This window comes from Synchiropus splendidus, chromosome 4, assembly GCF_027744825.2.
Source record: "Synchiropus splendidus isolate RoL2022-P1 chromosome 4, RoL_Sspl_1.0, whole genome shotgun sequence".
Lineage (NCBI taxonomy): Eukaryota > Metazoa > Chordata > Actinopteri > Syngnathiformes > Callionymidae > Synchiropus > Synchiropus splendidus.
In genome coordinates, this window is record NC_071337.1 from 20,480,917 (window position 1) to 20,507,981 (window position 27,065).

The 27,065-nt window shown below is 42.2% G+C and overlaps 1 protein-coding gene across 3 annotated transcripts in view; it reads left to right on the plus strand.

Annotated features, from left to right (window-relative positions):
- Positions 1–27,065, plus strand: part of chst11 (carbohydrate (chondroitin 4) sulfotransferase 11) — a 73,391-nt gene that overhangs the window by 24,910 nt on the left and 21,416 nt on the right. For all 3 annotated transcript variants that reach the window (XM_053862406.1, XM_053862405.1, XM_053862407.1), the window contains exon 2: positions 23,896–23,981. In XM_053862406.1, the coding sequence (XP_053718381.1) occupies positions 23,896–23,981 (86 nt within the window). The remainder of the gene's footprint in view (positions 1–23,895; positions 23,982–27,065) is intronic.

A 27,065-nucleotide genomic window follows, 5' to 3' on the forward strand; every position in this document is an offset into this window, starting at 1 on the left:
TCTTTTCCCTGTATACCGTAGCTGTTAACGGTACCATTGAGAAGGTAGGGATGGGTCACGGCAGAGCTAATGACTTCAGTATAAACTCAAACAGTCATCTGAACTCACAGGCTGAATTCCACCTCCCGGCTCATCAATATCGGTTGTTTAAACCGACGATAGCTGGAGGCTCAGCTGTGGAGCTTGAGAAAAGCTCCATTTACGCACACATGCTGGATACAAGGCTGTGGACTGGAGAGTAACAAGTTATGAGCTGACCTTGACGCTCGGGTCCTGACAGAGAGATAAACTGCATTCTTCATATCCTTGTAGCGCTCTGACACTCACACACAAACTTGTGCACCGTCAGAAACTCATCAGCTATTTTTCACCCGGCGTTTTTCTGCTGACTCGTGATTTCCACCGCCTCCGTCTCCCTTTCATCCGTGTCTGCTCAAAAGACTCTCTGTGTGACGTCGATGAAGGCGTTGTGTCAACACTGCGGCGATGAAGACGTCGACGCAACAGGCAGCTCATAGACTCCGCTGTGTTTGTGCTGTTGCCGATGTTTGTCCTGCAAGTTTGTGGGTCTGACAGTTTATTTAGAAGGTATTTTACTGTAATTTAATTTGGCACAAGTTGATGGCTGAAGATGCAAACATGATGGTTGTGTAACATCAGTTAATGAAAAACGGTCATTTATGAGTTTGTGAAGTTGATTTATTTGTGTTATTTAAACAGCTTGAAATAATGGTGCCATTTTATTGAGAGAACCAATAGTGGAGGTCACAGGGATCACAGTGAGCTATACACAAAAAAGCTTTTTATTTGGTGAAAGTAACCACATTCATTCTGAAATTGTTCGTCACTAACATGGGAGGTTTTCAGTCCCTTTAGTGAGCACCCATTACCTGAAGAAGGTGGGCAAGTGGAGCTGGTCGTCTGAGTGAAAGCCACGAAGGTTGAACCACAAAAGTTAAGGTCAGCTCACAGCACCAGCAATTTTTTGAAGGGCATGGACTGAGACTAAGTCATGAACAGTTGGACGAACATATGCCAAGGTATATAAAAGTCTGACAGGGTGATGACAAGGATCCGCAGGCAAGCACAGTAATCGGAAGCAAGTTCAGTGTGACAGAGGGAAGACGAGGTTGGTTGCAGGGATCAGACATGCTGAAGAAGACAGCATTTTTTAATATACATTTTATTGTGATGTGCATTTTTTGCAAACAAACAATATACAAAAATAAAGACCTGAGACACCAGGTTGTAAAAACAACAAACAAACAATAAAAACACAGTAAGTGAGGTTGTAGTTAGTCCAAGGTTGATGCAGGATGGTCTGCAAAATGTGATCTGTCCCAGTTTGACTTCAGGAAAGATGATTGTGAATGTCTGCAGGAATGATGATGTTATCTGGCTTATGAACACTCTCTGCTGGTGAAAAATTGATAATAACTACTTTTAAAAAACGTTTCTTTTGTTCTTCTTTTACAGTTTTTTCTTTTGAAGAATTTTAAACACTCAGTCTTCTGAAGTTCTGACAGCCTGTCATATCTCAAGGGGAGGTTGAAGGGGAAACGATGGCGCGCATGAATAAAAGTCTTCCTCATTAAATATTCCTGAAGTCATGGACCTTCCTGGCCATTCCATATTATGGGATATTTGATGTCCCTGCGGAGCATTTTACAGGCTAAATCATATCTGCTGTTTAATGGACGGCGCAGCAGAGCACTTACACCTTTAACAAGGGGCCTTTTGAAGTGTTTGGTTGATGCTTGGGATTGAAGTTGGAGCTGCTTTCTCACCACAATGCTTCTGAAAAAAATCAATGTTGCTGGCTCGGCGTTTCCCGGCTGTCTGTTCTTGAACCCCTGCGCCACCACAGGGGTCTGGTTGAGTGAGCGCACTTTGTGGTGGGGTGCCCGTCATAAAGCTCAATGGATTGATGTAAATGCAGTACACACACATTTTATGATTGTAGCTCAAATAAAAAGGCCTTGTTAAAGTGAACTGCAGGCAGCTTCTGTAAATGATGAGTTTTTGATCCAATCACAGACATGAAAGAGACGACTAATGTATCACCGATTTTATTAATTCAATGCACGCCATGAGAATAGCTTCCCTCAAATGATTCCTGTCAGGTGCTACCTGCTGGTGCTTGCTAATGATTTTTCCCCATTAATAATTAAGTTTTCACTTGCCACAGTTTGAGCTTTTCCCTGATGGTGAATCTATTACTCTCCAACCAACTTGTTTATTATTGAAACAAAATTGAATGTTTTTTTTATTTTCCAAGTCCAACGTCTGGTCCAGGGGCCAGTTGTGGGCCTTGATTACATTTTCAGTTGCCCACTACATGATGGAAATTAATATTTTTGCCTCTCCAGGATGATTGTTGCAAAGCACAAAAGCTGTTTAAGCCTCACATCAACTCTTTTTGGCAAGTGTTTAGCACAAAGTCAAGCTACTGTGTTGAAGTGCAGAAGCAAGTTTTGTTGAAGAGTTTTGTTCTCAGTGCAATTTTCATGAAGTACTTCACTTGTCTTTCATAAATCGGGTTCAGAGAATGTCTGGTAGAATGGCTGGGCCCCAAGCTTTTATCTCCCTTTTCATTTCTTACGTAACTTTCCTCAACTGTCTTGAAAGTGAAGTAACATGGCGTCACATTAACAGCATCATAATGAAGCTATTGTTCTCGAGTCAAATTCCATCACACATTAACTGGCCTCAGTCGTAATTACCCCTTAATAAGTGGCTGTAATTAGATGATGAGCGACGGCAAATTGAGACTGACTAGAAGGTCAAAGAATATCACTGGCAAGAAGAAAGCTGCCGCGAAGCTACTTATGTTATTGAATTCACTTTGTGGATTCAGGTTAACAAGACGGCTCATTTAAGCAAAGCCCGACTGAAATCAATGAAACTTCCATTTCTTTAATGAATTTGTTTTGGGCCGCTCGGCTGTTGGTGCCGACTTTTGCCGAACTGATGAATGTGTTTCTGGTGAATGTTGTAGGAGAGACGACTGGAGGCCAAGAGACAATTGATTAAAAGTGAAAATCCAGTGACTTTCACCGGCCTGTGACTGCCACTGATTTATGCTCGTGTGTTTTGGAGCTGGCTGACTTGCCGGCGCATACACAGTGATGGATTTGTTTCTCCAAAAAAAAGGACACAGCAAATATGAAGTGATATATTCCTCAAACATGGTAAAACAGATGTAAAACATCGATCTTCTCGGTGCTTACTCAACATGCCGTTGAGGATTTAACATTAACTTGACTCCATTAAAAACATTGTACATATTTTTTTTTCCTTTTTCCCGTTGATTTTTTAATTGAATGAACAAAAACAACATATTTCATTCTTGATTTGTATTAAATAAAGGAAGACGTGTACAGCTATGTTTTATTTCATGCGCCTTCAAATTTTATTTCATATCTTTTTATATCGCAAAATATCGTGCCACAAAATTCTGTTGCACCCTTCGATGTTAGCACTACAACTGCTTCAGAAGGTTGCTAAATGAGGCAGTTCTCCGACAGCTTTCAGTTACTTAATGTTTGAATATTAGAGGTGTTGTGTCAGCACCTGAGTAAATGAGCCTGTTGACATTTGTAAAGCTGTCGGTTATTTGGAGTGATTAAGTGCAGTCAGGATTGTAACATCGCAGCCCTGTATCTTTGAATGAAAGTGACTTCACTTCAGGATCAGATTTGTTGCGACTAGGTCTGAGTGATTCATATCAAATTTCATATCTCGACATTGCATGCCAGATGTCTTGATATCGAGACAATATAGGACTGTCTAAAACAGTTGACCTCCGGTGATGACGTAGAAAAAACAAAAGTGTCCACTAAGGATTTAATTGCTTCTATTTTAAGTTCAGTTTTTCTCTCTGACCTGCCACAGAGGTTTGTGGTTGGCTGGTCGACGCTGCACATTGAAGGGCAGGCACAGCTGTGCCCTTAGAGACTCTCTCTGCTGTACTTTTCAGGACGAAGCAGGGGTAGATTTGATATTGTTGTTTTTGTGATTGTGTTTTTCATATCAATACAAGTAACCTCCGACCTGCTCAACTTACGTTCACCTGTACTCACGACCACGGCCAGCTGATGTTTTTTTTTTAATTCAATGTCTGGCACCGCAGCACGTAGCAGCCCGGCAACGCGTACGACAGTTACGGCAGCATAGTCCCACAGCATCTCATTCTCACAGAGCGATCTACCACTACAGTAGCACCTAAAACCCTCCCGTCGGCTATTTTGAATGGCATTCGACTTACGTCCAATCTGACTTATGACCGGTTGGTCGGAACCAATCCCGGTCGTGAGTCGGATGTTACTTGTATAGATATAGAAATATAGCAGTAGAGATACAATGACAATATATTGTTCTACCCTAGTCGCTAAGATGGGCACCGGTGTAAGTACGCAGAAATATTTTACCGGGCGAATGGCTAATAAAAAAAAAAAAAAAACAGTTTTCAAAAACTGCAACAGGAGAGACTGCTTGAAGAAAAGAAACAGCTGTCAGAGCATCGTGAGTCATCATCGTGTCCGGCAGACCCAGAAGTAAGTCTAGAAAACAAATAAAGGAAGACGTGTACAGCTATGTTTTATTTCATGCGCCTTCGAATTTTATTTCATATCTTTTTATATCGCAAAATATCGTGCCACAAAATTCTGTTGCACCCTTCGATGTTAGCACTACAACTGCTTCAGAAGATTGCTAAATGAGGCAGTTCTCCGACAGCTTTCAGTTACTTAATGTTTGAATATTAGTGGTGTTGCCATGTCAGCACCTGAGTAAATGAGCCTGTTGACATTTGCAAAGCTATCGGTTATTTGGAGTGATTAAGTGCAGTCAGGATTGTAACATCGAGGCCCTGTGGTGAAAGAAAGACACGGCTAATTTAGTCACCATTTTGAATCTGTTTTTAACTCAACACATTAGTACGAAGTCTTGTTTAGCCAACGTCTGCGTTTCAGTGTTGCCTTTTTTTGGTAGTTAAATAGGTTAGATGAGTTGCAAAGCTAATTTTTAAAGAATCGCTGACATTTGCGTTTGCACATTCATTACATGCAGCTCACTTCCTTTACATGTCTGCCTCCGTGATTAAAACACCAGGAGGGATCATATTTGAATTTCAAACACAATCTTCCTCTTGTCTGTAGCGACACGCACATGTGAGTTCATGGCTATCGGCAAGGAATTGTGTTTTAAAAAGCACCTCTTGACGTCAGAAGACGCCTCATAAACTTGGTGACAACATGAAGGCAAGAACAACAACTGAAAAAAAGAAAACTGGAGGATATGGAGGCAGTGTTGTTGTGTATGTGTGAAGAGAATCACAGTGGGGAAGGTTTGGCTGCAGGGGAGTGGGCTCCGCTTCAACCCCGTCCTGTTAAATATTGTATACAGCCAATTAATTACAGAGAAAATGAGTCTGGGGAGAGAAAAGCTCCTGGAGGCATTTGGGCTCTTTACAACGGAACATTCAGTACGTTGGGTTCTGGCTCGGACGGAGGGAGCTCACGATGGAGGTCAACCGGAACTTAAAATGATTTAGCTGATATTCTCTTCAAATCAATCCGAGACAAACAGATTTTGATTTAATGTTTGATATCACTGTACGTCAAACAGCACTTGTTCATCAATTCCCTTCTGCTCGTCCCCATAATGGGGTCGCAGGGGCCTGGAAATGATCTCACCTTCTCAGGGTGAGTGGCGCTGCACACCTTGAAAAGGTCGGCAAGCAATATATCATTTTCCTTTCACCTTGAATTGCAAGCAAAGAAGTGGCTGAGACTCACAGACTTTCCTTTGCTCGCAAACCTGCCTCAGACCTTGGTCACTCTTTGGAAGAACTTTTTAGGAGCTGATGTGATTGCTGACCCCATCATCTGTGAGTGGGTTACTGTGATCGGATTTTAAAGACAGGAAGTGGCTCCAAGCCATTCAAGTCTAAAGACTAAAGATCCATGTGATTCTAGATGCTAACAGGAAGTGGTCAGATGGAGACCCAGCAACATTAGGTACAAGACAAGACGTGATTCTGACTAGGGATGTGGGGGAAAAAATCTGTTCCTGTATAGCCCACTTTTTTTTCCCCTGGCAATGAGGTGACGTAATATCCGTTACTGGTTAAACAGAGTGCTTGACAAGCTCCATCGTGTCTCAGAACCATGCTCAACTGAGCAGCCAGTCAGAATACAAGTTTAACATTGAAGGAAATATTATTTTCAAACCCAAATCAAAGAAAAACTGGTGTCAAATGTACTGTATACCTAGGACTCATGGCCAAATCTACTCATTGCTGTATATGCTCGCATGATTAGCATGGTTGTAGACACTGGATGAACAACTGTGCCAAATCCTAAAATCAATTATTTTGATTTAGTTTTCAATAAATAAAAGTTGATTCACCCATACTGTAGACCCGGTTTGACTGCGGACTTGAAAGTGCTCATGAGCAACCTCGAAAGATGTTAAGTGCAAGTGACCACATCATAATAACCAAATGTATGTACAGTTTATACACATTTTAGAACTTCTAATCCTCCGTTTTATCACAAGCAGAATCCTTAAATACAGATTTAGAGTGCCTTTGATGACTGAGGTTTTTACCCAGTGTGCTTGGAAAAAGTCGCAAACAGCTTTTAAGTTGTTGCGCTCGAGCACGTTTGGTGGTCAAACATGATCAAATTTAAGACTTGGAGAAGGAAAACATTTTTTTTTTTTTCGTTGGTTGCATTATTAGAAATTCACTGTGTAATTCAAGTTCGTAGAAGATTAAAAAGGTCAATCCTCCAACTCCGGTCCGGCAGCCAAGTTTGCAGATTTGAGGTTAAGAGGATAAATGGGACGTGCCAGGGTCGATTAGTGGAGCACATCTGGAGGGAAAGTCCCATGAAAGTAGCTGTTAATGACTCAAAATCTTATACTGTGACGAACGACTCACAGTGGCATCGATGGAAAGTGTCAATGGGGGGTGCGAGGAGCCACTGGAAAACTTTGGGGTGGCAAGTGGGGGGCGTAGTACATTAAAGGTGATGTGCATTTTTTATGTAAAAACAACAAAATAGTGTCAACCCCCGCCCCAGCCAGTATTTTTATGTGGATGAAGAAGTAGACCAATGAGAGGAGATTTTAGAGACGTTTTTTGGTACATGTTTTAGTGGCTGTGTCAAAAAATTGTTTGAAGTCTTTCTACTCTACTTCTTATTTCTGCCACATCTATACAAGAAAATGTTAGATGCATACAACAGAACTTTGGTGAATAAGATCTGCCTTTTTTACAATTTGCAAAACAAACCTTAGCACTATCAGCTGCGTGTGTGACGGGACATTTCAGCGCAGGACAGTCACATGAATGATGAAGGTTCCCAGTATTGAATAAACATTAATCCATGAAGAAAAGGGTAAATGCAAAGTGTAGTCCAAAACGACAAACATAACTCAGTCCACATTCCAAAAAGCAGTGAAGCCAACCAAACAAATACGAATGACTTGACAACTAACCTCATTTGGCGGCTTGTTCTGGGAAACAACATCATAAAATCAAGCTGAAACTTTGAATTCCAGTTCGATGATCATTGCAGGTGATTGTGCGTTCAAGTGTTTATTCCCTCCCAAATCTTCTCCCATATTTAGTGTTGCTTTCGCACCCTTATGTTATGAATATTTATCGGAGGTATCAAACAAACACTTTGAAGCTTTTGCTTTTTCAATCCCACCGAGGCCACGCTGGCTAAAAATAGCTCCCCGCTCCTGCGGATGAAAGTGCTGGCGAATGTTTCCAATTTAATTGTCAAGTTTAAAAGTAAAATCATTTGGGCCGCAGAACAGTCATTACACACCAGCGGATGCAATCATCCGGCCTGATCCACTCTGGCAACACAGTAGGGGGTGGATGGAGGTGAAGGGAAGGGTGTTAATGGTGGTGGGAGGGTGGAATTAAAATCTAAAGTGAGGTGTGATGAAACAAGCGGCGTTGTTGCTTCGGCTCCTCTGGACTTCACTCTCATGTCTGTGCGACTGTTTCTTGACTTGGAGTCTTTATGAATCATCTGTCAATAGTCAGTCTATATCTATACAGTATCTCTACTGTCTCTTCTTTTGCAGTCATACATCAGGATGCTTGCTACTGTCCCTTTCTTCGCAAAAATGTAATGGTTTCAGTTTTCAAAAACACATTTTAACCTTCAAATCAACTGTGTTTGGCACCGCAGACCAGCATGGACTGGTTGTGTGCTCAGATTAAGAGTCTGTCATCCTCCATTCAAGTGCCTGGTGGCCTCTCCTCCTCATCTGTCTGTGTCTCTCAGTCATCATCTACCCTGAGGACTTGACCACAACACTGCGGGTTCCTTTCTGACAAAAAAGAAAGGCTGCCTTTTCTTAGATTGAAAGCTTTGTTAAATGCTACAGAAGTCCTTTTCGGAAGCTGGAATATAATGTGAACACATCAGCAGCTCTATTTTTTCAAATCCCCTCAGGCTTCACGCCTCCGGTCTCGCAGCAAACTTTGTGAAAGAGTTTTCTAAATGTTACCGGAGCGAAATTGCACTCAAGGGTTTTGAACCGAAAGTTCCATTTGTATTCCGGCCTCCTCTCTGCTGCGGACGTGAAGTGACCTCAGGTTTAATCCAATAATTGAATATCTGCCGTATTGAGAAGTGTGATCCTGAAATTGACTTAGTTGACTTCTTGCAGGCTGAGACAGAAAATGGAATTTTATTTCATTTCTTTCTGCACAAATCATCTTTCTGCTGAAGTTAACTGACTATCGCTTCTATGATAACAGTCACTCTGCTTTACCTGCTGGTGGATTCCCCCTCTTAGTGTTTCTGTACTTTATTAAACCTTATCACTTTTAAAGAGTGAAACCATCGAGTCACACTTTATACGCCATGCTGTCCTCAGCTATCATCCTCTTTGAGGTGTTGTGACTCCACATTTTTGCCTTTGATTAACTTAGAAATCCCAAATGTTTGTTTATTCAAACTTTGAAATCACAGAAAATGTTCTGAAAGCAATCTATGATGTATGAAACTGGAAAACCTGATTTTAATAACAGCTCAATAATTAATCAGTGTCCTTCCAATTGTACCTCTTGGCCATTAAATCATGAAATATTCACGCTAACAGGGAGTTGAAGAACACATCTCATTATTATCAAGGTATTAAAGGTAACTTCATGATTTGCACACAAGGGTTCTGAATCTCATGAGGCCAAAAGAAGTGCCGGAGGTGAAGCTACCGAGGCTGTAATTGGGGGTTGGATCAAAAGAACAGGATCAGAGATGAGTCAGAGTCAGGAGTCAGGTTAGACTGCTGTGGAAGGCATGTGTAGAGGGGACACAGGGGGCATGCTGGACGAAGAGTGCTGGGGTTGGATATACTGTACCAGGAAAAGAGAGGAGACAACTTATAAAAGGAAAAAACTCCAGGTGAGTGTGGTGAGCGTCTTGTTGTAGCATTTCATTGACTTTTATGCTTCCCCCAGCCTCTCACCCAAAACCCAACCGTCCAAAGCAAATGGCTAACCTTAACCAGGACCCAAATCTTGACATGAAATTCAATTGTAATAAACCAGTTGTTCTGAAGTCTTCATCCAGACGCTTGAGCCTGAATATTGTGGGGACCCACAAAGAGGTGGGTTCCCAAGAATTGGTTCCCACAGGTAATAGCTACACAAGCTGGCACACACAGCACAAAAAGCGAGCTGCTGTCCAACAGAAAGTATTGCCATGTCTGGAAATCAAAACTAGAGAAAGGAGAGCACAGACTTAGAAACTAAAAAAAACCCCGCAGTGGTCACTCCCACATCTACACGTACTCAAGAAGGAGGAACCAAAGACAAAACAGAAAACATGCAGTGATTGGAACACACACATACGAGAAAAGATCCATAACTTGAAAGTGAAGTTGGAAGCAAACCAGCCAGTAACCGTGTGCCATTACCGTGGAAACGCTCAAACAACAGAGCGGTGAGAGGAAGTGGAAGTGACAGGACAGTAATGGATTTAAGTGAATCATGACTATTATATTGTTACTTGTAAGTTTGAGTTCAAGCTTCCAAACCCCTTAAAACGAAGAGCAAAAGTTTCTGTTCCCCATAAACTGTATCTTCATAACAGAACTGGCAGCTCGTCTCCATCATTACTGTTCAAGATTCTTCCTTGAAGTCTCGTGACCGGAGCTCATGAATTACTCACAACCACCAGTCGACTTCAGATGTTTTATGCATTGAGGAGGCCTGGCTTCGCCAAAGATCACTTTCTCTGTACTTAGTAACAAGTAAAGTGTCCCTGCTGCTACAGTGAATTGTCTGTTTCTCCTCCAAGCACATCGTCTTCATCCACTTGAATCTCTGATGGATTCGGCATGACAGCTTGGCTTGTTGACTCTCAGTGGGATTTCAGATTCCTCTGTCTGATCTCAGCGTGCTTCTCTTCCTTACGTCTTTTGACAGTCTTTACTTTAGGAGGTGCGGCTGCTCATTCAGACACATTTTAAGTGTGTGTGATTCCCCCGGGGCGTGTGCAAAGAGGTTCAGTGAGTTCATTTTTTTTTTCTCCGGCTGGTCCTCTCCAGATGTTTCTTCCCTGTGACATACTGGCCACCAAATATTCAGAGGGAGCCGACGCGTAGAATGAAATTTGTCTCTCGAAGGAGCAATTCATTTATTTGTTTTTGTTAGTGGTCATAATGTTTTGACTGAGTCATTGGTCAGTTTTCATTGTTTACAATGACAAACCTGATTTATTCAGACTTTTTTGTGATGTAATATGCAATATGACATGGAATAACATGTCCAAATTCTGCACAGATCTTTGTTTAACATAACATATAACATATTAACACATTATAATGAAATTCTTCACATTCAAAAGATTTTGGAAATACTTATTTCAGCTGCCTTAGCTAAATGAGCCACAAAATATAAGATGCTAATCTCATATACAGTCTAATAAATTTATGTATTCATGCGGTTGCTGTGGCTTTGGCTCTAAACCCTTCAGTTTCCTCCTCTCATCCCATTGTCATGTTGTTGAATGGTGTGTTGTCACACAACGAGGTAGTTTCCAGGCAGATGTCGTCCTTCGCTCTCTCCGTCCTCATGACTCCCCCCTGCTGCGGTCTCGTGGTTCTCCCAGCATCTGTTGTGGTTTCCCCAGTGGCCCGTTCTCATGTGACCGTGTCTCTTCCACGCTTGATCACCTTCTGAGAGAATTAGCCTACAGTTGACCGCGGCTCACCTTAGCTCCATTACCAGATTGTGAGCGTGCGTCTCCACATAAACAGCCACTTCCTGCCGACCATTAAAGATCACGCTCTACTTCTGTCTACTTGCCATTTAAGTGATGGAATGTCTTTCTCTCCACTGTGTACATAGTTGCTTTCACATATAAATAAACAGAGACCATCAGAGAGACAGGAAGTCAGACAGTAATAAATATACTTGGTGGATTAGATCTTGGTTACTGAGTCGCCATCAGTCATTTGCAATTCAGAGAATTTGGGATAAAAAAAGCCTTTTGCTAATGTTTTATCGTATAGAAAAAAACTTTTCAAGTTCATTTCATACCTTTTTTTATACACGCGCCAGGTCTAAAAATAAACTGAAGTGATTCAGTGACCAGGTTTTCTTTACTTCTGGATCCACTGTGGCTTACGATCAGAGCCAGACGCGCAGAACATGACTCATGATGAACATCTGTGCTGGTTCCTATCTCATGGAACTTTGCAGCGGCGGGTACGGTGAGTCACGGAAATGCCAATTAGGACTTGGTGGAACTCTTGTGAGAGATGATGTCACGGCCGGTTCCAGTTGGTTTGAGGTCTGTCCTGGACTTCAATGAATGTCTTTCCCCAGCGGCTCAAAACTCACATCCAGTTCACAAATGTCGTAGCTGCCGACAAGCTTTATTTTAAGGCTTCATTATTTCAATCCAACACAAAACTCACTTGGTTTTATTCTTCTCGCAGCAGGGGTTTCATTTCATTTAAAAAGTAAAATATAAAAAATCTGAAATATATCTGAAAGATTTTTCTGTGAACTGAGGTTCTTAAAACTTCTGTACATGTTTTTGTCATCTAATATTCTGATTTCATTTTCTTTCATTAATTTCCATTTTTCAAAACTGCAACTGTAATTATGCTACTACTTTTAGATAGATAACTTTTCTTCATACAAAATTCTGTTTGTGTGCACGAACCATGACTGGATGATGAGCTCCGTTTTTGAAAACACAGACATTGTGTGAAACACAATCCAAAAACAACCATCCTGTTGGACATTCATTTGCATATTTCCTTCACTGAACCTATTCAATCTAAGATGAGAGGCGATAGGCAAGTCTCCAGTCCATCACAGGGAACATATAAACCAGGGGTCACCAACACGGTAGCCCGCAGGGAGCAAGAGAGTAGCCCACAGGCCGTAAAAAACTGTGAAAACTCAGCAGTATTTGAGAAGAATATTATTTATCCTCCATTATATATTGTGATTTCAGAAGTGCGTCCTGAACCGGGTCACACGGTGCCCTTGGAGTAGCTTGCGGTTGCTAAAAGAACGGTGACTCCTGATACAACAGAGAGCCACTTGCACACCCACATCTCCCAAAAACAGGGAATCATCAATAACCTTCTGAGGAAGGAGCATGCAGACTCTAACTCTAACTCACATAGATAGTTATGAAACAGCATTGAACTGGACTCCAGCCATTCATAATTTAACAGGATGGAGAAGCTGAAGGGAAGAGACATACAACAAGAGGGAAGCACTCCAAAACATCGGAGCCACAAGACTGAAACCTGTCTGTTTACTTATAATCCCTCATTTTCTCATGTTTCAATAAGAGCCGTATCCTTCTTAAGCCAATGAATAAGAGAGAGAAAGAGTTCCATATTACGCTGACATTTCCATGGTAATGAAGAGCACTTTTAAAGAAGCTTCTGGCAGACCAGAGAGGAAGGACTGTGACTGCAGCACGGGATGACTGTTAAAACAGACGGAACAGGTCTCTTGTTGCACCCTTACTGTATTTTACATTGAGGACTTCCTACTGCAGTATAATGGCGCAGGCATCAATAATGGACTGGCTCATGTTAAATGAATGGAAGCTAGGGGCAGAGAGAAGTGGATTGAAACTCTGTCTGTGCTGTGAGATCATGTGAGCTCATCCATCCTTTGACCCTCTGACCTGCTGTGTTTCACGCCTCAGTGTGTTCGCCGAAAGGTTAAGTGTTTTAAAGTGAGTTCAAAAAAGCAAATTATAGTTGTTATTGTGCTGTTATTTTCCACAGGATGACCTTATGATCTTTTTTTCCATAGATGACTCTGGTAGGCTGCAGGAATGTGAGGAAACGTTTGTTTAAATTCTTTGTTGAATTGTGAAAGATAGTGAGTAGCTTTTTTTTCAACCTTTGAAAGGTTAGGCATTTATAGTTTTTGCACCAGTCTAGTTTTATTTACTTTTTTGAAGGTCAAAGTACATTGTATTTGAATAGGATTGCTTGGGAGTATTTGTCGGAGTGTTTTTTTAAATTAATTAATTCTTTTTTTGACAAGAAAAGTTAGCTGGTCAGGTTGAGTGGCAGCCCCGCTCGGTATTTTTTGGCGGGAACAACCCACTAAAAATATTGTTTGTTCTGCCTGGTTCTTAGAAGTTGGTAAAAGGCTTCCTGTAAGGTTATTTTGACAAGTAGGTCTAGGGTTTATTGGTTTGTTATTTGGCTTTAGGGAGTTTGGTTTTGTGAAGTAACGTTGGCCAGGATAAGTCATTGTGCATTGTGGGTTGTGTTGTGATGTTAAAGTCGGAACTGTTTAAATGAAGATAAGTGATGTTTTGAGGTCCATTTGGGACTGTTTGAAGGACTTGTTAAGTCAAAAAGTTTAGTTTGGGGAGTTGCTACAGGGTAGTTACATCTAGCAGGATTTGTAAGTGGTTGTGTCAAGATGGACAGGCAGGTAGAGAGAGTAGATTGATGTAATATTTCAGGTCTGTAGAGTCATTTTGTTCAGTATGGCAGGGAGGGCTTCTTGGAAGTCCACTGGTTCACTGGAATGTTCATGAAACAGTGCCATAATTTTGAGAGACCCCAAGATGGCAGTGTAATCTTTGGCTTTCAACAATTTCAATTTAACCTAGATCATTTGTAAACCAAGCGCGACACCTATTGACCTCTGAAAATTTGGACACCATTTGATGAAGCTTCATTAACCCATCACTACTTTGCATTTATTCATAGAACTGTAGTAACATTCACCGGTAACAGGTAACTGTTGGCTGCATCCATGCCTGCTTCTTTATTATGCCACCCAATATTTATCTCATAAATACAGTCAAGGAGGATCTGAAAGATCTCAGCGTGTTGACAGACTTAGTCTGCTTCTCATTGGTTTCACCGCTTGGTCCACCTCCACCTCATAGCTGAGAAAAACCTTTAGTGCTACAGTTAAAGGACTGGTGTCTGGTAATGGTGCATCGGAAGAGCTGGTCTCTTCAGGGGGGCAGGAAGAAGAAATGGCTTTCTCTGCTCAGTCCCACTGTTTCAACGTGACTGTCGCTTGGAGCTCATGATCTGCGCTGCAGCAAAGAAGCACTCTTTGTGTTGAGGCTGTCCAGCATGTAATAGGTGCAACAGCAGTTGCTCTCACTATTGAAATTTCAGCATTCGACATCTGAGTTCTGGGTGGCCTAATTTTTGGTGATATCTGAGCAGCTGGTTGTTGAGTGTTTGTTTCTAAGTGTGCAGATCATTTGGAATAGTGAGACTTGTGTCATCATTTGGCAACGTTAAGGGTTTGATGATCATGAAATGGGCTTGATAGTGTTGACACTATCAATGTACATACCACATGGATTTTAGGCAGGACACGTTTTCCAACTTGACAAATAAACAAAATAACATCGCAAACATTTCTTATGGAATTGTTGGGCTGAACAAACACACAGACACACACAGCGTCCTCCAAGTCCTTATGAGAACTTTCCTTTCTGCTGTGGTATCGACAAGGCTAATCACTTGTTGCCGCTCTCCTCTACATGCTTGCATTGTAAATTTTAATCCCATTTATTCTGCGGCACATCTACTTGCTGTTGGTTGATAAGAAGCCTCGCACGCAGACACAGTCACACACACGGCCACACTAAAGTTCATTTCAGAGTTTAGTCGCAATCAAGTGTGTCGCCTGATTTGTGCGAAGTGGCTCTCCACCCTCACCCACTGTGAAGGTAAGATTAGTGACAAATTAATCCTCCTCCAGCGCCCCATAATCCTTTGCTGATAGACGGTGGCAGATGTTGTGCGTGATGTTAAGCCTAAAGTGAGCATGTGCAGAACCAGCTTGTTGTTTACGGATGCTGCAAGTGGGACGAAACAAAAGTTAGTTCTTGATGTGTCTTCTACTTTCTTCATCCTGACCTTCCTGGTGAGGGTTGGTGCGATGCTGAAGCGAGTCTCAACTGTAGACGTCCCTGAGCTGAATGTCGGAGCTGTCCGTGACAGTGAGAATGGTGCGGCTGTTACGGTGCCAAATGACACCAGCAGTGCTGAAGGATATCTCTTTCCACTGTTGAGTTTTGGCGAGATCACTCAGAGGTGGCGTAGACCCGTTTCTCAGAGCAAGATGCGAATCAGGTCATTCGTTCTTGAGACTACATGTTGCAGTGACCTCGACAAGGGGATTCACAGCAGGAAACTAGTCCAAGCCTGAGGTCAGCTATTGGCTGGTCCATGAACAGGCAGGGAAGAAGAGGAATGGAAAACTGTGGCAAGGTCTTGTTATTCAAGTGCAGCAACAAAGATCAGTGTATTGTACTAAAGAGTCCAGTGTTGCCGCATGCTTGACCTCTGCTGACTTGGATGCTGTCAGCTTGACTCAATACAGTTCTCTGTAACTTGGCAGGCACTAGGTTCCTCCAGATTGAGGGCGATGGGGCTGGATTTTTTTAAATTGTGAGGTTACTGCCATATGAGGTCAAACCTTGATTTAAGGTGGGGCATTTTGCAAATGTAACGGCTGCATATGTGACACATTTGGAAATGACTTTTACACACCACTGTCACTAGGTTGCAGGTTTACCCAAGAGCGTCACAAGAGAAGCAGGAAGTGGCGCTACAGACCAGGTATGTTTCATGGCAGGATAATGAATGGAACAATGCATAGGTGCAGGAAAAGGGGAAGGTCTGAGGAGCTGACTGAAGAAGAGGTGGCAAATACTACAGGTGTCCAGGGATGGAGAGAACAAGATCACGTGGGCAGGCAAAGATCAGTACCAAAGGCAGCAAGTTTGGGAGAATGAATAGAAGGAATCCTGGTGTGAGCAGTGTCCTGTCTTCCTCAAACATATCCAGCTATTGAATTTGAAATAAGCTACTCCAGTATGAATTCAAATTGGATTCTTTGTGGTTCTGTTTCTGATGATTGCGCTAATTTTGCGTCCTATTTGTCCGCCTGGCCACAAAGCACTTGGGCGTAAGTGGGGTCACTTTTGTAATTACCGAGTGGGCGAGCACAAAACCCACCGCCTCGGATACAAAAGCAGCTGAACAGCTCCCGGAAGAAAGTCAAGGGAGGAGGGTAATTGAACAAATTTGGGCTGCATTCATCAACAAAAAGCAATTATGTGATATTAGCTAAAAATAAATATCTGTATTGAAGAAGGCAGCATTGGGAACATTCTGTGCTGCACACAGACAAATCTGCATCGAGGAGGGTAACAAATGAGCTGCTCACTTGACACACTTGATGCTCATCAAGTGTGTGGCCTTGAGGATTTCTGACGTCACTTTCCTGAAATCTTGGCAGCCGTGTTGTTGTTGGTGCTCGGGTTGGCGTGTCAATTCTTTGTCCTTTTTAACTCTCAGAAGCCAAGAAAGACATTTAGCTAAATGCCTCAAGTGGGTTGTGAAATCTGTCTATTTCTGACCTTTCCAGGCACCGCTGAATTTAGAGGCATTTGGGAGCCTTTAAGTTTTTACGCCTTAAGTGCTGCTTCTGGTTCCTTAGTGGCTGACAGGGAGGTGTGTTGGTTGTTGCGAGTTGGAAGCCACCCAGGCACTCTCAGTAGGCTAAGAGAGGGTGATAAATTAAAAATGGAAATGTTTTCTTTCTTACCTGCAGGGTGATGCTAACAATGAGCCGTGTGACTGTGTGAATGGTTATGAAAGCTGAAAGGTTTGAGTTTGTGCAGGACTCTCCGTCGGTTGCCTGCGGCTCCACAGTGTTTGTGCTGACTGACAACACTTGAAGTCGTACTGCTGCATGTCATGTCTGCATCAACAAAAGCAAATGTGCTTCCGGTCTGCTTTTTTTCTTTGGCATTAGATCAAGTGGTGAAGTTCCATCTCAGTTTGGTCGCTGTGAGAAACAAAATTTGTGGCTTTTGATTCCTATGAATGTATCAAAACAACATATATTGACTGGATGAATGCACCATTGGACTCAACGCACTACTATAAACTAGGTGAACTCATGGAGGGGGTGATTTATTTTAGAAATATTGCAATTCGGCATCTGTTTTTTTTGGGTGGGGGAAATTACATTGATCAAATAGAAATACATGATTCTCTCAAAACTAGCTACAAATAGAGGTTGTTTGACAATCTGCCAAAGATCTGTCTCATTATATAAACTATAGATCTATGCTGATGCTGAGTTTTCTTGTCTGACCTGTGATACTAAAGACTGTCTGCACCTCAGTGCTAACAGTACTAACTGCTAACGTGATGTCTTTTGAAACCTTTATTGACACTTATTGAAAACACTCAAAAAAGCTGCTACTTTTATGAAACAGTCTGAGCGAATGAATGTCAAATATTTAACTGTCAGCTCCACAAAAATATCATAAATGTATGCAAGACATGGTAAATTAGGAACAGTATGCAAACCATAACCCAGTCCAAACCATATAAAATTGACAGAATGTTTTTTTCCCAGTCAGCAATCTGTTACAGGAATCAAAGGATGTCTACTTTGAAGAAGTTGAAACTAGATTGTACAGTCATATGGTTTAAAGCTACACCCCCACCCTCAAAACACAGACACACAGGGATTCTACTTCTGCTCACATCTAGACTTCACTATAGAGTATGCAGACTTGGAATCACACTAGACTTTTGACACCACAGACAACAATATACGTAATCAAATAAAAAGCAAACATGACAGTCCAGATAATCTTTGACTGTTGTTTAACTGCTCCTGCTTGGACATCAGATGGTGCTGTCGCTGCTGTAGTTACAGCCCGACGCCTCTGTTACTGGTGGAGCGGCTTCTGATGGAGTGGCCAGATTTTCTACCGGCGTTTTTCAAATCGCGGCCTTTGTCATTCAAAAATCGCATTCTAGCGACCAAGCCTTTTGCAGATGGAAGAGCTCCTTACCTCATGGGCATAAACTGTGACAATTTTGACGTGATTACAGATTCATGACTCTTGGGTTCTTGAGCCAAAGACATTGTCATAATATATTTAATATGTATTAATATATTTATAAAACTCCCCCAAACTACCAAGTTGTTTCAGGTCGTGCTACATGGGGAAATAGATATTAGGCCAGTAAGGTTTGAGGGGATGTGCATGAAAGAAGCTGTTAGCTCATATTCCTCTGTGGAGTCATACATGGAACTTTGTATTGTTACCCCTCCAAGATACTGTGCGAACAAAGGGTTTCAGAAAAATGGCAAGGGATTAAGTCACTGCAATGCCGCCCACTAAATCCATCAAAATAAAGAACTAAAGATTTGACCCAAAATAAGGATGTGGGTGGGAGTCATTCAAGCATGGCTGGTTAAAATAAAAATATTATCGAGGATTCCCAGCAAAAAAAACAAAGAACATTGGCAGAAATATTGGAGAAACTCAAAGAGAGCCTACTGAAATTACCCCGGGCAGCAGCCTGTTCTCTAGATAACTTCCATCCCTGCTCATGACCTTCAGCTTGGAGCAGCCAACTCAGGTGCACCAGTTTGTCTTAACAAGTATGGTGACACTTCACGCACTTTCTGTGGGTAAAATCAAGTGCAATTTCCTTATACAGAAAGTGAATGATCTGTCATTTTAAATGGTTCACACAGTTTTTATGTTATCCCAAAAGAGAACATCAAAGGTTGTAGAGTTATTTCATCATGATTGAAAGTCATAACTCATTCTTGACTGAAGTGTTGAGCTGATGTCCTCATCACCAAAGTGGGCAAACATTCTTTTCGCGCTAAATCAAGCTCTTATATAGTTTTGTCACACCACTTCCTCCTGTGTGGGCTGAACCGCAGTCCTCAGATCATAAAAATAGTTTGACTACTGTCTGGTGCGAGCTGGATTTTATGTTTGCATGCATACCTACAGGCAGTGAAGCAGACCGAAGCGCGGAGATGAAGCCTGTGTGGGCATGTTTAAATGACATTTAAGTGTGTGTGCGCATGTGTGTGTGTGCGTGGACAATAGGATTATACAAGAAAAACTCAGCAGTGGCATCATAGACACAAACCTACGCATGAAATTTTGAGTTTGAAGATTCCCTGGTGAACTTCAAAGCTGATCAGAATGGATTCAACCCTTTTGGTAAGTAAAACCTTTCTGTCAGTACAAGCAACATCCGACTTACGACCTGCTCGACTTACGTCCACCCATATTTACGACCACGGCCAGCAGATGCTTATTATTTTTATTCAATGTCTGGCACCGCAGCAAGTGGCAGCCAGGCATCGCGTAGGACAGTTACGGCAGCACAGTATCTAGTATCTAGTATCTAACTCTCACACAGCCATCTACCACTACAGTAGCACCTATAACCCTCGTGTTGGCTATTTTGAATGGCATTCGAATTACGTCCAATCTGACTTACAACCAGTTGGTTGGAACCGATCCCAGTCGTAGGTCTTATTTTGAGAAAATCTGTAAATTTCAGATTTTATCCTGGAAAAAACTAGATGTGTAAAGGTTTTACATGTCGACTTGTGGCAATTTTACATGCCACAATCGCAGATAAGTCAAAACTAAAGATGCAATGACAACTGTAAGTGTGTTTTTGAGCAAGTGGATGGAGTTTTAAAACCAAGTGCGTCCAGTTAAACCTTAATGCTTGATTCGATGTGTTGCGGCAGAGCAGACCTGTTCTTGTTTGACACCCTCATGGTCGAGAGCAGGGGACACCAGCCAGGTGACCTGTGAGTGGACGGCTGACAGAAGTTAGTCTGATATATTTAGTGTGGGCTGAGGCCTGGTGTGAGCTGCGGCGGTGATTCACTTTGCGTGAGTGCATCGTCTCACATCAATCCACCAGAATTTATGGAAATGTCAGGATGCGTTCCATCGATGTATCAAACTCTCTGCTAGTTTGTGCTCTCAGACACCCAATAAAGCTACTGAATCATGCGAAGACATCGACCGAGATTAAAAATGATCCGTCCCATTGAAATCCTGACTGATAAATGCTCTCCGCCGAGCCAAACATCTCATTCCGATGCAGCGGCTGTAGCGTCCCTGGCGGGAAGGACGGATGCCTGCAAGACTGACATTGTTGCGGTTCACACTCGGCGCAGACGAGCTTTCAACTTGATTTATTTTGGCATCCGTGGTCATTAGCGGCCAGCTCGCTGGTGCTAGCAGATGAGTATCAGCGCGGCTCTGTGACCCATGAGTGACATTCTGCACTATCGCACGCACACACACTCGCACAAGAACCCAATCCTCATTACACCGACTTCACTTCGAGCTAAGGTAATTGCTTATTTAGCCAGCTGGCGTGTGCAAGTGCAAATATTCAATGACTGCATTGTTACGAAGAGACTTCTCGTCCTCTAAGAAAGACGTAATTGACTGTTTACACCGTCAAGTGTTTGCCTGCATTATTAATGAGCCGCCACAACGTTATCACTCAATCCCCATGCATGTGTGTGTGTGTGATTAGTTGTCCATGTCAGGGGCATTGAACCCGAGTCTCCCCTCTCAATCCATCCCGCTGCAGCCGAAGGTCGCCACTTTGGGCTTCTTGCGCTAACAAGCCTCTCTGGGGTTTTGCCGCTGTACCTGCAGTGAAAGGTTCACAGCTCACCCATCAGAGATGAGCCAGCAGAAATATAAATCATTTGCGAGCGCTGGGATCAAAAGGATCATCGCTGTTATTGACTTTCCGAGGTAAACGCGGCAAGGAAAATGGGAAAGGATGGAAATGATGATGGAGAACGACGTCTTCATCATGCCGTTGTTTGTGCTGGAAAAACAACCGGCAGCAGATTGTACAGCAGGTGTGGAGCGGAATGTTGATGTTGGTTTGAAAAATGCAGATTGAAAACAACCAGAATTTTAATCTTCCAGGAGGAAATGCAGAAGGTGTTTGCGCCAACATGTAAAAGCGTCTCTGCAAATGGAGTGGGAAATGGAACTGAGCTTGAGCAACTTGGTGACTATACTTTTGGGTCCGGTGGGAGGTGGTTGTCATGCAGTTGGTATTGTACCATGCCACAATTGTAGTGATCCATAACGGAACACTGTAATTCTGAACTCAATGCAGAGGGTTTTATCAATTTTGGCAGATGTTATTTATTAACATTCTGTTCATTTGTAAACTGAATAACTTTCTGGGCTGGTTGGATCCTGGTTGTGACCAGCTCCAGCACAAACAGGACTGATTTAAGTTAAAAACAATGACAGTGTGGCAGAAAACAAGCAGCTTGGCTGAGGTATGGGCTGTAGCATTGTTTTTTTTGTCATTTTTTAAAATACATAATATCCCTTTACATTAAAAAACAAATACTTTAACCTTTTCTGCTATTGGACATTTCAGCCCAATTCTATTTTCATTCAGTGATAACACTGTGTTGTGTTTATATCGTCTTTTTTGTGGTAAATAATTTTCTTGTCGGTGCTGAAGTCTTGGTTTTCAGCACTTTTACGCTGCTGTGACAAAAGACACGCCACTGCTGGCACACACACACAGCGGGATTTAAAATCACTCACCCTTTAGTAGAGTTTGGATCCCAGATAGGCGTTATATTGATGTGTTTTTGTCCCGCTGACCTGAACGCTTTCTCACCTAACAGCCCGAACGATTCATGAGTGGTCGATTGTACAGCCGCAACAATTGATTAGCCTTAGTCAGCTCTGTCAGAAGCTCAAGTGGGATTCAATTTAGTATAACTGTCATGATTATATTTAATCGCCAGCTATATCAGCCTCTGTCACGGTTAGATGCTAATGTTTATTGGGTGCGATAAGCAACCCATGTCTCTGATAGTAAGAATCATTTGGATCCTCCGCTCCAGTTTCAGTGCTGTGGGTCGTAAGAAGCGTTAGCGTTAGCATTGTATCAAAAGGAAGTTGCAAAATTATACCAAAACTAAAGGGACTCTCTCCATCCTGCAACCTTCAGGTGTCTGGAGACAGCAGTGGATATGCTCCTGTATTGGAACGCCTGCTTAGCACTGGCGTCTCTCAGCGGTTCATGGTTCGAATCTAGCTCTGGAACTTTCATGATAGAGTTTGTGCTCTGGTTACCTCCCTCTGCCCAAAGACATGTTTGCTAGGTTCATTGGACCCTCTAAAATGGCCCTTAAGTGTGTGTGTGCCCAGCAACAGACTGGCCAGAGTGTAGACCTGCCTCTCGCCCAATGACTGTTGGGATAGGCTCCAGCACTCCCCGCAAGCCTGAACAGGACTAAGTGGTGGTTAACAGAAGATGCATGTATGTATATTGTGATGTTCCCACTTTTTTTTACGTGTGCACACAAGAATTCTGGCTTGAAGGACGAGCTTCTTGATCGATGGCGAGTCAGAATCTCTACAACCCGAGACAAAAAAAATGCCCCATAATATCGTATTATTGCGTTCTTAAACATTACATAGCCTAACAATGTATTTAATGCAATCTTTGAAGCCTAGAAACAATTGGTTCAAATATCTCTCAAAGGTCTCAACACTCTGATCTCTTATCTATTCCTTATTTCAGGCTTCTCTGACCTCTGGCCAAGAGGGCGAGAGCCCTTGGTTATTGTCCAGAACTGACCACTCGCTTGCCAGCATTCCTTTGGCAACCTGTGTAAATAATTGGCCAAATATCTATTGACCCTTGGCTTCCTCCTCGACATAGTGTCACGGCGCTACTTATTTATCCCTTCGGCTTTTTGCTTGAATCGGCTGATCTCCTAAAGACCTAAAGACCACTTTGGCATCCCTGTTAGAGCAGGACAGATTTTGAAACGTTGACCTTCAAAGAGTTGCACTAGGCCGACGAATAAGGCAAAGAAAGAGATAAAGTATTCAAGGATTATGTTGCTTCTGCGCAGGTGACTTTAACGTCAGTCTCTTCAGCTGGAAAGACGCTTTGACAATGCTTCTCTGCAATAAGCGATCAGGATGTTTGTTTTCGGTTCAGACCTCTTCACTTTCACTGAGACAATATGTGCTCTCTCTTTCTCGCCTCTTTCCACTACACCGCTCTGATAGACTGAGCCATAAAATCCTATTTGCTTTTAAGGGCCCGTTGTGTTTAATACACGCGGTGCGCTAATGAAAAAGATGGAATCACGCTGCAATAAAGACATGCCAGCAAATAACCTTGAAAATGAACATAATAAATCTGAAATTGTTTTCACTGACTTGTTTACTATTCAGGCAAAAGGTTGTAACGATCGATGATGCTCCTGAGAGTTGGGTTTTGTGCTCTCCAGAGAATGTAAATTGCCAGAGGTTATGTCTTGGTTTAAGGGTTTGTCATTTGAGAGCTGGCAAAGCGAGCGATTCCTCCACCCACCTGCGAACCATTCTTCAGCCAGTTTGGCACACGAATACATCTGTGCTGTGGCCCGCTGTGGAACAGATGAATAAAACACATTGTTGCACAATTGTTACGCTGTTTAAGATGGTTACAATTATTTATTACATGTGTTTTGTGTTGCAGTCATGCGAAGGAACCCGTTCGTGGTGGATGGCTGCTGTCGGAAAGGGTCCCGCAATGCCCTGCAGGAGCTCTACAACCCCACTCAGGTAGACTCCTCCCACACTTGGTCCTCTCTCACTCTCTCCCTCTCTCCTTGTGTGGATTTGTGCTGACCCCCATCTGCTGCCATTTGTTCTCTCACTCAGCTCGCTGTCAAATTCTGTCCCAACAAGACCGTTTGATTTTGCTGACATCAGCAGGATTTGCATGATGTGTCTGCGTGTTTGTTTTAAGCCCCTGCTTCGCAGGGCCATTAGTGTGACAAAGGCTTTACAAATTGGGGTGCACAAATGTGTAAGTGTCTCCAAAGTGCTGCACAGGTCGACAAAAATCGATGGAATGTGTTAAAGAACACAGAAATACAGCAAGGTTCAGTGTCTGATTTACTTTTTCATCATAGCAGTTATAAATGTGTTCAAGACACGCGGTTGAGTCTCACGTTTGAGATTCATGACATTGATCTAAGATCTTATTTAACAGTCAGGATGATGCTTTTCCTGTTCATTTTCAGAGCATAGAAAGTGCATTGGTGTGTCAGCACGTATTATTTGAAGGAAGGTTGTTTAACATTATGGAGACACATAACAACACTATTGACTTGGGTTTCAAGACACATTTTAGCAACATGATTTTTGGTCTTCAGAAACAAAGTAAACACAAGTGAACACAAACATTGAAAAAATATAATAGTTAACCAAGTGTAGAGATGAGAAATTCAATGTTTCATGAGTCTCTCGTTGAACCCTGTCGTTTTATTTAGGGATTAAATTGAGCCGTCTGTCTGCTGTATCTCAATAAATCATCATTTAGTCATATTTTTTTCACAAAATCATCATACAAACTGTCAGTCCTTTCGCTTGTGTGATGAAAAACATTTTCACAATTCTCTCTCCTAAAATGATTGTTTGTCTTTGCCTTGTTTAACATTTCATGAATACTTTGAACGTTTTAGTATTTGTTGATGGTCCCTAACTGATGCCGGGTCGTAGCATTAGTGTTGCCTGTGAGAGTGTGTCTGCGATCAGTGAACCCTCATCGGGGACGCAGAAGCGGATCCCCCCACCAATACCGAAGCGGATGTCCATCCAATATCCAACTATTTTCACCACGGTGTTTGGCGCAGCGGGAGACCTGCATGTGTTGATGTGAACCAAGGCAGACGACCGCGTCAGAGAACCTATCAGGACCACTCCTTCTAATACAATAAACACAGATCCAGAGACTCGGTGTCGACCACTGTCATTATCAAAGGTTCCCTGTTTTAAAAATAAATGAAAAACTACGATCGTGAACCAAAGTCCGCCACACTCTCCACGGCTGTCACACGCCGGTGTCGCCTGTCAAAGGCAGCGGAGCTGGAGAGTGCGGCGGGTTAGACTCGGGTTAAAGAAGTACTCCTTCGACAGCTAAAGTTTAGGTTCTGCATATTGAGATGCATATATGTGTGAAAAAAAGTGATTGAGTCAGACAGGATTTCATTAGTCTACTGGGTCACTGTCATTAGCAAATTTTTAATTTATATACGATCGTGACAGTGACAAACTGTCGGGGAACAATGCCTCAATTCTCTCTGCAGCTGGACAAAAGAGGAGAGGAACAGATGTTTTACTCATATTTAAAATCAAGAAACAAGGAGGCAAAAATTCCTGCGGAACAAAACGTAGACCCTCAGCGGGGAGTGTGCTTGATGCTTGGTGATACACTGTCATTGCGCTGTCAGAGTCGCCACAGCTTGCCAGGCTACACTTCATTACTGCTCTGAGTTAAATCGCTCCGCTCAACCAACAAGACAGGCACTTCAGTACATGATCATTGCAGTGTTGATGAATTCGGTTTGTGGAGGATTTGTACTGATGTTTGAAAATCAAGCTTTTATGTATTTAGACACTGCAGAACCTCGCTGTACTTATTTTTTTGTGGAGACGTTTGGGCATTACAACATGCATTTGAGCAGGGTGAGCATGTAGTGGGGGCAGGTTAGATTCAAGAGTGTCCATATGATAAAGAAATTATAAAATATAAACAGTGAAGTAACATGGAGAAAACAAACGACAAAAAGATCAAATGTACACTCAGTACATGCAGTGTGATTATGCCACCGCATTAAAAAAAATGTCATAACTGGGGACATTCTGGAACCAATACCAGCATCATTACTCTTGTACTCGCTCACGATGCCAATATGCTCCCCGACTCGGTGCACTTGTGGCAGACCTCACTCCGCTTTGGTCATATTTTTTACAAGATCATAACTGCAGGTTTAATTGTACTTTTGACACAAGAAACTTTACAGTTGACACTGTTGAATTGATTATATCCACTCGTGCGTCTGCCCCAATCACATGGCAGAGGTGCTGTCTTTGATCAGCTGATGTCTGTCGCTCCAGATGCAGTGCAACATCTAAGATGCTGGAGGATTTATTTTCATGTTCAAGTATTGAACGTGTTTAATTAAAAAAGATGCTCAACAGTGACATTATTAATTGTGGAGACTCTGTTTTATTTGATGATCTGCACAAACCAGGGCTTGCATTACCACTGAGCTGCTACTTTTTCCATCTCTCCTGTCTGGTCCCAGCACGTATACCCTTAGGATCTTATATGCTACTGTATATACTGCATCAGCATATACGTAGTTTGCTCAGTCTGTGGCAGTGATGTCATGTTTGTTCAGCGAACATGTGCAGAATTTTTTTTAAATTGTTATTATAATATTAAATACTTTTATTTGGAATCGTACTGGCAAGTACTCAAATGTCACTAGTCATTCTTGTACTCGGTCTGCAAAAAAAAGTACTTTTATTCATTTTAAGTGCATTTTATTTAACGTGAGGGGCAATGGATAAAACATTGGAATTGGACTAAAAGAGAAATCCATCCATACACAAAAGAATGAAAAGATTTTACTTCAAGAAAGAGACTTTAATATCAGATTGCGATATACATATGTGTTTAGTTTAGAGTTCATACTTGGGCCCATCTGCTGGATCGCACAAATGTAAATGACAGTTGGGTTACATTGACATGTAGAACACAATGTGAAATCTTAGATAGGAACAAATCCCATCTTGGGTTTCACACGTAATGTGCAGATTCCATGGTTCTGACACGCCACTACAGCAGAAATTTCA